Below are 11226 nucleotides of genomic sequence, written 5' to 3'. Positions count from 1 at the left end.
ATATATATTATATATATAATATAATATATAATATATTTATTATATATATAATATATTATATATATATAAGATATATAAAGATAAACACGGTGATATAATATATATAATATAATATATATAATATAATATATAATATATATAATATAATATATAATATATAATATATAATATATATAATATAATATATAATATATATAATATAATATATAATATATAATATATAATATATATAATATAATATATAATATATTTATATATATAAGATATATAAATATAAACACAGTGATATAATATATGATTTAAATTGTTTAAATAATTACAGAAACAGTGAAATGTTGAAATGAATCATGATCAGCTGTTTGTTCCACTTCCTGTTTATTATCTAATTCTGATGACGTCATGTGGAGGCCCAGTGCAGGGTGGTGTGCAGAGGTCTCACTCTGCTCACTTTTCTGCACCAAACATCACAACACAGATTCACTGAGTCATAAAAAGCTGCTTTAATAATAATCAATAATCAGCTCTGGTGTTCCTGCTGCCACAGCTTCCCTGACCCCTGACCCCTGACCCTTAGCCCCTAACCCTGACCCCTGACCCTTAACCCCTGACTCTTAACCCCCTAACCCTGACCCCTAACCCTTAACCCCTGACCCCTGACCTGTCACAAGAATTAAGCTAATGGACACTTTGTAAATCCAATGTAACTTTGGTTTTGGGTCTTTAATGAAACATGACTGTGTTTGTCGTCTTTAAGTGTTTTTTTCATTTTGACTTTATTGAAGGTTTTCCAGTAGAGACCAACAGGAGACATGTGGACAAAGTCTCTGTCCAGTCTTAAACTGGGACCACTGGGAACAAGCTTCATGTCTAGAAGTGAGTTTAACATCTGCTGTGTGTCTTCTTCTCCCAGCTGATCCGTCCACATCCAGCACAAAGGATCAGCTGGATCCTGATGATCCAGAGAGGCTGAAACAGCAGCAATCATTCTCAGTATCGATCTGAATTATTGATCAACTGTTGAACTGTAGAGTCAGTGATCAGCAGGGCCGGTCTGTGTTTTTCCTGCAGAGTGAGACTTCTCTCGGTCCTCTCCTCACTACACGAGCTTTGTTCAGCCTCCTCGCGACTCCGCGCAGCCTCCCTGCATCCGAGCGCGAGCATCCTCACTGCGCACCTCGCGACCAGCAGCGCGAGCCTCCTTCAGCAGCGGTCGGTTGTGTATGGGAGCACCGGGCCGGTGATCGGTGCTCGTCGGTGGATCGTCGGTGGATCGTCGGTGGATCGTCGGTGTCCTCGTGCCCTTTCTTCTCTGTCCGCGAGCTCAGGACGCTTCTGCCCACTGACACAAAATGGCGGATATCACGGAGCTGCGACCCTCCTACGGTGAGACGGGCCTCCTCTTCCTCCTCTTCCTCTCCCTCTGCACCGGCCTGCAGCACCGGAGCAGACCGGCCACTCCCGGTCCGCTCTGCTCCGGTGCTGTCCGGTTACAGCAGCTCTTCTCCCGGTGTCTCCGCCCGGTAACGGAGCCAACAGCTGCCCTTAAATCTCTGCAGACAAACACCGACCGAGCCGCGACGTCATCGGCATTTTATTTTATTTTATTATATTTTATTATATTTTATTTTATTTTATTTTATTTTATTTTATTTTATTTTATTTTATTATATTATATTTTATTTTATTTTAATGTATTATATTATATTATATTATATTTTATTTTATTTTAATTTATTATATTATATTATATTATATTATATTATATTATATTATATTATATTTTATTTTATTTTAATTTATTATATTATATTATATTATATTATATTATATTATATTATATTATATTATATTATATTATATTTTATTTTATTATATAATATTTTATTATATTATATTTTATTATATTTTATTATATTATATTTTATTATATTATATTTTATTATATTATATTATATAATATTTTATTACATTATATTATATTTTATTATATTATCTGTTTTTAAAGCAGGAATCGATCATATGTTTATATTCAGTAACACGTTTAAACTCGACATGAACTGATTGATTATTGATTATTGATCAGATTCATGTCAACAGATAAAAACAACAAATACAAATAAGGGAGGAGAGCGGCGCGCTCCCGCCTCCCGTAGGCCTCAGTGTGCGTGCGCGTGACAGTCAGGGTGGGTATGGGGTGACGTCATGTCTGTGTACCTGCAGATGTTTTTATTTTTTCTCCTGTGTCTCTGTGTGTGTGTGTCTGTGTGTCTCTGTGTGTGTGTGTGTGTCTGTGTGTGTGTGTGTGTGTTTGTGTCTTTGTGTGTCTGTGTGTGTGTGTCTGTGTGTGTGTGTCTGTGTGTGTCTGTGTGTCTCTGTGTGTGTGTGTGTGTCTGTGTGTGTGTGTGTGTGTCTGTGTGTGTGTGTCTGTGTGTGTGTGTGTCTGTGTGTGTCTGTGTGTCTCTGTGTGTGTCTGTGTGTGTCTGTGTGTGTGTGTCTGTGTGTGTGTGTGTCTGTGTGTGTCTGTGTGTCTCTGTGTGTGTGTGTCTGTGTGTGTCTGTGTGTGTTTGTGTCTTTGTGTGTCTGTGTGTGTCTGTGTGTGTGTGTGTGTCTCTGTGTGTGTCTCTGTGTGTCTCTGTGTGTGTTTGTGTGTTGCTAGGCAGCGAGCTCAGCTGTTTTCCAACCATGACATCATCTTCTGTGTTAATGAATGAAAATAATAATTAAGGTTCAAATATAAAATGAACATTTGTTGAGTTTAAATTCAGATTCTCAGAAGAGTTTAAAGTTTTATTTATTATAGAAAATGTTTCTGTAAACTGCTGCTGTGATGATGTCAGGCAGTGTGTGTGTGTGTGTGTGTGTGTGTGTGTATGTGTGTGTGTGTGTGTGTGTGTGTGTGTGTGTGTGTGAGGACAATACGTCTCTGTTCACAGTGAACAAAGATGCTACTTTAACTACATCACTATAATACTGCATACTACATCACTATAATACTGCAGTACTTTACTGTAATACTGCATACTACATCACTATAATACTGCAGTACTTTTACTGTAATACTGCATACTACATCACTATAATACTGCAGTACTTTTACTGTAATACTGCATACTACATCACTCATAATACTGCAGTACTTTACTGTAATACTGCATACTACATCACTATAATACTGCAGTACTTTTACTGTAATACTGCATACTACATCACTATAATACTGCAGTACTTTTACTGTAATACTGCATACTACATCGCTCATAATACTGCAGTACTTTACTGTAATACTACATACTACATCACTATAATACTGCAGTACTTTACTGTAATACTGCATACTACATCACTCATAATACTGCAGTACTTTACTGTAATACTGCATACTACATCACTATAATACTGCAGTACTTTACTGTAATACTGCATACTACATCACTATAATACTGCAGTACTTTTACTGTAATACTGCATACTACATCACTATAATACTGCAGTACTTTACTGTAATACTGCATACTACATCACTATAATACTGCAGTACTTTACTGTAATACTGCATACTACATCACTATAATACTGCAGTACTTTTACTGTAATACTACATACTACATCACTATAATACTGCAGTACTTTACTGTAATACTGCATACTACATCACTATAATACTGCAGTACTTTTACTGTAATACTGCATACTACATCACTATAATACTGCAGTACTTTTACTGTAATACTGCATACTACATCACTCATAATACTGCAGTACTTTTACTGTAATACTGCATACTACATCACTATAATACTGCAGTACTTTTACTGTAATACTGCATACTACATCACTATAATACTGCAGTACTTTTACTGTAATACTGCATACTACATCACTATAATACTGCAGTACTTTACTGTAATACTGCATACTACATCACTATAATACTGCAGTACTTTACTGTATATTTATAGTATTAATAATTTATTGATCAACAGCTTCAAAGATGATGTCATCATGATTGAGGATGATGTCATCATGATTGAGGATGATGTCACTGTGGACATTGAATCAAACACTGATGACATCACTGTTCTGTATTTGAGTTATTGATTAATCAGCTGATGATCTGATTGGTTGAACCAGTTGATGAGTTGATGATGTCACTTCCCTTCCTGTGTGCAGCCATGTCTCCGGTCCTGGCGGGCTTCCTGGGAGCAGGAGTTCTGGTTCTGGTGGTGGTGGTTCTGGTCCTGCTTTGGTCTTTCTGTCAGCGTCGTTACCTTCGTGTCTCCGGCCGCTACAAGCTCCACGGCGACCGTTACTGCGACGCCGAGGACCCGCCCTACAAGTTCATCCACATGCTGAAGGGCATCAGCATTTACCCAGAATCCCTCAGCGGCAGCAAGAGGATCGTCCGCGGCGTGCGGCGCGCCGACCGCGGCGAGCGCGACGGTGAGCGTGGCGTGGGCCCGGTGGGCAGAGGCATGGTGCTGGTAGACGCAGAGAACAACATCCTGGATATGCCGGGTCAGCTGCAGATGAGCCACCTGGTCCCCCCCGCCGGCGCCACCCCCCCCCACGGCCCGGCACGGACGGAGCGGGCGCTGCCGGTCCGAGCCGACTACTGCTGCCTGGACAGCAGCTCGGCCGGCAGCAGCCAGACCAGCAGCAAGACCGCCTCGCCCTTCACCCCCGCCTCCTCCGAGCCCGAGCCCGAGCCCGGCCTCGGCGCCGTCAGCATCACCGTGGACTACAACTTCCCCAAGAAGGCCCTGGTGGTCACCGTGGTGGGGGCCCGCGGCCTCCCCGCCGTGGACGAGCAGGCGGGGAGTTCCGACCCCTACGTGAAGATGACCATCCTGCCGGAGAAGAAGCACCGCGTGAAGACCCGGGTCCTGAGGAAGACCCTGGACCCGCTGTTCGACGAGACCTTCACCTTCTACGGCGTCGCCTACAGCTCGCTGCCCGAGCTCACGCTGCACTTCCTGGTCCTCAGCTTCGACCGCTTCGCCCGCGATGATGTCATTGGGGAGGCGGTGGTGCCTCTGAAGGGCGTGGACCCGAGCACGGGCCGAGTCCATCTGAGCCAGCAGATCACCAAGAGGAACATGCAGGTGAGGGGGGGGGGGGCACGCACCAATCACAGCCATCCTGAACTCAGACAGGAAGCTGCTGGATAAAGTTTATAGTTTATATTCACATTCTGAGTCACTGCTGGAACCACAGACTGTTTATAAACGTCACCCATTGGTTTGTGGACTGCTGCTCGGAGGCCAATAGTATCGGATCTGAGCAGCGCCATCTTGAAAATTTCAGGTGCATGCTGGGAAAAATAAAAACAGGGATTCTACTTATATGGGCATCAGGAGGAGCATGAGGCGCCCTCCTGAACCTGTGAACCAATCAACCTGTCAATCACCACGTAGCCACGCCCTAATGCATACCCTGCTTTATCGTCACATATAAAATCAGGGAGGCCAAAATGTCCCAAATGAACATCATACTGCATTGAAGAAGGCTTTAAACTAGCGATTGAGACCATAAACACATTTTGAAAACGTTTACTGAGGTTAGAAATCAAGTGAGAAGTTGGTGAATTCTCCATTGACTTGTATAGAGACGGAAGTCCTTTTGACACCAAAACGGTCGCCCCCTGGTGGCCTTTTGATAGAATGCAGCTTTAAGTTACTTCCTGGTTGGCCTCATTTCAGAGGACCGGAGCTCCCCACCCCACTAACCTTATCAGACCTGACCCCCCCCTCCCCCACTAACCTTATCAGACCTGACCCCCCCCCCGCTGCTGTGGCTACTAACTAACTAACTGCTGATGCTGTTGTCACCATGGCAACAGTCTGGATCATCACATGTGTCTGTTGTTGATGTTTAATCAGGTTAAAGTTGGATGTTTGGTCACCTGACCAGGCTTACTTAAGGTGGACTGAGCTTTAAGGTGGACTGAGCTTGAAGGTGGACTGAGCTTTAATGTGGACTGAGCCTTAAGGTTGACTGAGCTTTAAGGTGGACTGAGCTTTAAGGTGGACTGAGCTTCAAGGTGGACTGAGCTTTAATGTGGACTGAGCCTTAAGGTTGACTGAGCTTTAAGGTGGACTGAGCTTTAAGGTGGACTGAGCTTTAAGGTTGACTGAGCCTTAAGGTTGACTGAGCTTTAAGGTTGACTGAGCTTTAAGGTGGACTGAGCATTAAGGTGGACTGAGCATTAAGGTGGGCTGAGCTTTAAGGTGGACTGAGCTTTAAGGTGGGCTGAGCTTTAAGGTGGACTGAGCTTTAAGGTGGGCTGAGCTTTAAGGTGGACTGAGCATTAAGGTGGACTGAGCTTTAAGGTGGGCTGAGCTTTAAGGTGGATTGTGCTTTAAGGTGGACTGAGCTTTAAGGTGGACTGAGCTTTAAGGTGAACTGTGCTTTAAGGTGGATTGTGCTTTAAGGTGGACTGAGCTTTAAGGTGGACTGAGCATTAAGGTGGACTGAGCATTAAGGTGGGCTGAGCTTTAAGGTGGACTGAGCATTAAGGTGGGCTGAGCTTTAAGGTGGACTGAGCTTTAAGGTGGGCTGAGCTTTAAGGTGGACTGAGCTTTAAGGTGGGCTGAGCTTTAAGGTGGACTGAGCTTTAAGGTGGAGCAGCTCTTAACAGAGAACCTGTTTCTGTGTGTTTTCAGTGTGAGACTCGCGGGGAGCTGCTGGCGTCTCTGTCCTACCAGCCGGTGTCTCATCGTCTCAGCGTGGTCGTCCTGAAGGCCCGACACCTCCCCAAGATGGACATCACCGGCCTGTCAGCGAGTGAGTAGCGCAGCAGCAGAGGACAGTTTGTGTTCGACTGAACGAATCTGAACAGTGAATCGTTTAAAGTCTGAAAGGAAACTGATGATGTCATTTTAAGAGATGGATTAAACATGTACAGTTTGTGCTGGGGGGGCGCTAATGTGACGTGCTGTGATTTCTTCTTCTCTGCTCAGACCCCTACGTGAAGGTGAACGTCTTCTACGGCCGTAAGCGCATCGCCAAGAAGAAGACCCACGTGAAGAAGTGCACACTGAACCCGGTCTTCAACGAGTCTTTCATCTACGACATTCCGCCCGAGCTGCTGCCCGAGATCTCCGTCGAGTTCCTGGTGGTCGACTTCGACCGCACCACCAAGAACGAGGTCCTCGGCCGCCTGCTGCTCGGCCTGCACAGCCCCGCCCCCACCGGTGCCTCCCACTGGCGGGAAGTCTGCGAGAACCCCCGCCGGCAGATCTCCAAATGGCACAACCTGAGCGAATACTGAGGAGGAAACACGCCGAAACCAGCCGGCAGCAACACGTGGCTGGGACTCAACCAGTGAAAGCACTGGGAAATAAAGACTGAGTGTACCACACACACACACACACACACACACACACATATATACACACCACAGTTAAAGGGCAGGTTCGTGTTATATCAAGTCTGTACTAACAAACACTGACCTGCTCACATGTTCCTACACTCCACACTGACCCTGAACGCATCGTCACTGTCGGACGACGTCATGCTGAATATTAGAATTAAAGTGCCACTCACCCTGACTGTGACCTCTGACCTCACTAAAACTTAATATAATTAATCATTAACATGTAATTAAATATTATATTAACAGCTTTTAGTCCGCAGCTGCTGATTGGTCAGCTCCTGATGAGTCATCAGTAAAACAGGCGGAGTCTGAATCCGCCAGCTGGTGGCGCTGTGACCGTATCCCTCCGCCAGCGCTCAGCCAGGAACTACTTTCTGCTAAAGCTGTGTTCAGGGTCAGTGTGAACTCTCTTCCAACACTCTCTCTTTCTGTCTCTAACAGCCGGCCAATCGGCTGCTTTTCAAACACAAACATGACGTCATAATTAAAGATTGATGACATCATCAGAAGGAATGCTCGAATACGATCCAAAAAACTAAGAAGAAAAAAAGATTCCCCTCCTGCTGTTGTTGTCATGCAGTTCATCGCATGTCTGTCTGAAAAAACCAAAAGAAGAGCTGCTGACATCACTCTGACATCACTCTGACATCACTCTGACATCACTCTGACTGATAACGTCAGTTCTGTTCAGGAGAGCCAATCAGAGGCTGCGCTCACACCTGCTAGTCCTCTGATTGGTCCTGGAGCAGCTCCACTGATCGATCAATGAACTGAAGACGATGATGAAGATGAGCAGTATCCAGACTGACAACATGTAAAATAAAATGTTTGTAGCATGAACCAATTCCACTAATATCATCTTCATCCTCATCATCTTCATCATCAGCTGAGAGCAGATCAGCTCGTTAACATCAGACGACTGTACGAAATAAATATGTGAAGTTAATATTCTACACATCTTCATCACATCACCTTCATCATCATCATCACCATCATCTTCATCACATCACCATCATCATCACCATCATCTTCATCACATCACCTTCATCATCACCATCATCTTCATCACATCACCTTCATCATCACCATCATCTTCATCACATCATCATCACCACCATCATCTTCATCACATCATCACCACCATCATCTTCATCATCACCATCATCATCACATCATCACCATCACTTCATCATCTTCATCTTCATCACTGCAGCTCAGACTAAACGTTCAGAGTTCAGTTTGTTAATAAAGTTTCAATCTGTGTATAATCTTCAAACAGGAAGTGATCAATATCGATCAATAAAGTGACTCATGAAATTATCGAATCAATCAGGAAACTACTTCCTGTTTGGTCTGCCTGCTGTTTGTGTGGTCGCCATGGTGACGAGCTCATTAATTAAAGTCCAGCTGATCTGATCAAACTAACGATTAACAGTGTAAACAGAGTTTATTGATTATTGATTATTGATTTTGCTCTCAGCCTCCATCTCTTTTCTCTTCATGTCATTTTGTACATTTTCATTCAGCAGCGGTTTGAACAGGAAGTCATCAGTCAGCTGATTCAACATTTAGTTTTTAGTGTTGAACGTTTTATTTTGAAGTGACTCGTTGAGGTCACGATCAATAACCCGCCGAGTCACCGATCGATAACCCGCAGAGTCACCGATCGATAACCCGCCGAGTCGCCGATCGATAATCAGCCGAGTCACCGATCGATAACCCGCCGAGTCACCGATCGATGACCAGCCGAGTCACCGATCGATAACCAGCCGAGTCGCCGATCGACAACCCGCCGAGTCGCCGATCGATAACCAGCCGAGTCACCGATCGATAAGCCGCCGAGTCGCCGATCGATAACCCGCCAAGTCACCGATCGATAACCCGCAGAGTCACCGATCGATAACCCGCCGAGTCGCCGATCGACAACCCGCCAAGTCGCCGATCGACAACCCGCCAAGTCACCGATCGACAACCCGCCAAGTCACCGATCAGTAACCCGCCGAGTCACCGATCGATAACCCGCCGAGTCACCGATCTGTAACCCGCAGAGTCGTCGATCGATGACCCGCCGAGTCGCCGATCGATGACCCGCCGAGTCACCGATCTGTAACCCGCAGAGTCGCCGATCGATGACCCGCCGAGTCGCCGATCGATGACCCGCCGAGTCGCCGATCGACAACCCGCCGAGTCACCGATCGGTAACCCGCCGAGTCACCGATCTGTAACCCGCAGAGTCGCCGATCGATGACCCGCCGAGTCGCCGATCGATGACCCGCCGAGTCGCCGATCGACAACCCGCCAAGTCACCGATCGATAACCCGCCGAGTCACCGATCTGTAACCCGCAGAGTCACCGATCGATGACCCGCCGAGTCACCGATCTGTAACCCGCAGAGTCGCCGATCGACAACCCGCCGAGTCACCGATCGGTAACCCGCAGAGTCGCCGATCGACAACCCGCCGAGTCACCGATCGATGACCCGCCGAGTCGCCGATCGACAACCCGCCGAGTCACCGATCGGTAACCCGCCGAGTCACTGATCGATAACCCGCAGAGTCGCCGATCGATAACCCGCAGAGTCGCCGATCGATAACCCGCCGAGTCACCGATCGATAACCCGCAGAGTCGCCGATCGATGACCCGCCGAGTCACCGATCGATAACCCGCAGAGTCGCCGATCGATAACCCGCAGAGTCGCCGATCGATAACCCGCCTAGTCACCGATCGATAACCCGCAGAGTCGCCGATCGATAACCCGCAGAGTCGCCGATCGATAACCCGCCTAGTCACCGATCGATAACCCGCAGAGTCGCCGATCGATAACCCGCCGAGTCGCCGATCGATAACCAGCCGAGTCACCGATCGATAACCCGCAGAGTCGCCGATCGATAACCCGCCGAGTCACCGATCGATAAGCCGCAGAGTCGCCGATCGATAAGCCGCCGAGTCACCGATCGATAACCAGCCGAGTCACCGATCGATAACCAGCCGAGTCACCGATCGATAACCAGCCGAGTCACCGATCGATAACCCGCAGAGTCGCCGATCGATAACCCGCAGAGTCAACGATCGATAACCCGCCGAGTCGCCGATCGATAACCAGCAGAGTCAACGATCGATAACCCGCAGAGTCAACGATCGATAACCCGCCGAGTCACCGATCGATAACCAGCAGAGTCGCCGATCGATAACCCGCAGAGTCAACGATCGATAACCCGCCGAGTCGCCGATCGATAACCCGCCAGGTCGCAGAGCGGCTGTAGATTTGTACAGATGATGTTTGCTGTCTGACGGAGCTTCTGTGTGTTTGAGCTGCTGTACGATGCTAACGATGCTAATGATGCTAACGATGCTAACGATGCTAACCTCTGTTAACGTGCAAATAAAAACAAGTTAGCCATGAAGGCTGTGACACGACTCGTTTCTTCTCTAAATAAATAAATATAAATATAAATATATAGTATCTATAATACTGCAGTAAATATATAAATACACACACACACACACAGACACACACACATGCACACACACACATACACAGACACTCACACACACACAGACACTCACACACACACAGACACACACACAGACACACACACATGCACACTCACACACACAGACTCTCTCATACACACATGCACACACACATGCATACTCACACACACACAGACTCTCACACACACACACATGCACACGCACACACAGACTCTCACACACATGCACACACACACACACATGCACACTCACACACACACACAGACTCTCTCACACACATGCACACACACACATGCACACACACACACAGACTCTCTCACACACACATGCACACACACACACACAGAGACACACAC

General features: G+C 46.2%; 1 protein-coding gene across 1 annotated transcript; it reads left to right on the top strand.

The window, feature by feature from the left end:
• Positions 1-1349: 1349 nt before the first annotated feature.
• On the top strand, positions 1350-7270 carry LOC133983653 (synaptotagmin-11-like). Its single transcript, XM_062422807.1, has 4 exons — positions 1350-1383; positions 4171-5102; positions 6663-6783; positions 6960-7270. The coding sequence occupies exons 1-4, from the start codon at positions 1350-1352 to the stop codon at positions 7268-7270; spliced, it is 1398 nt and encodes a 465-aa protein (XP_062278791.1).
• The last annotated feature ends 3956 nt before the right edge of the window (positions 7271-11226 follow it).

This window comes from Scomber scombrus, chromosome 7 (genome assembly GCF_963691925.1).
Source record: "Scomber scombrus chromosome 7, fScoSco1.1, whole genome shotgun sequence".
NCBI lineage: Eukaryota > Metazoa > Chordata > Actinopteri > Scombriformes > Scombridae > Scomber > Scomber scombrus.
Note: the sequence above shows the minus strand (reverse complement) of the source record. Positions and strands in the feature narration are given on the sequence as shown.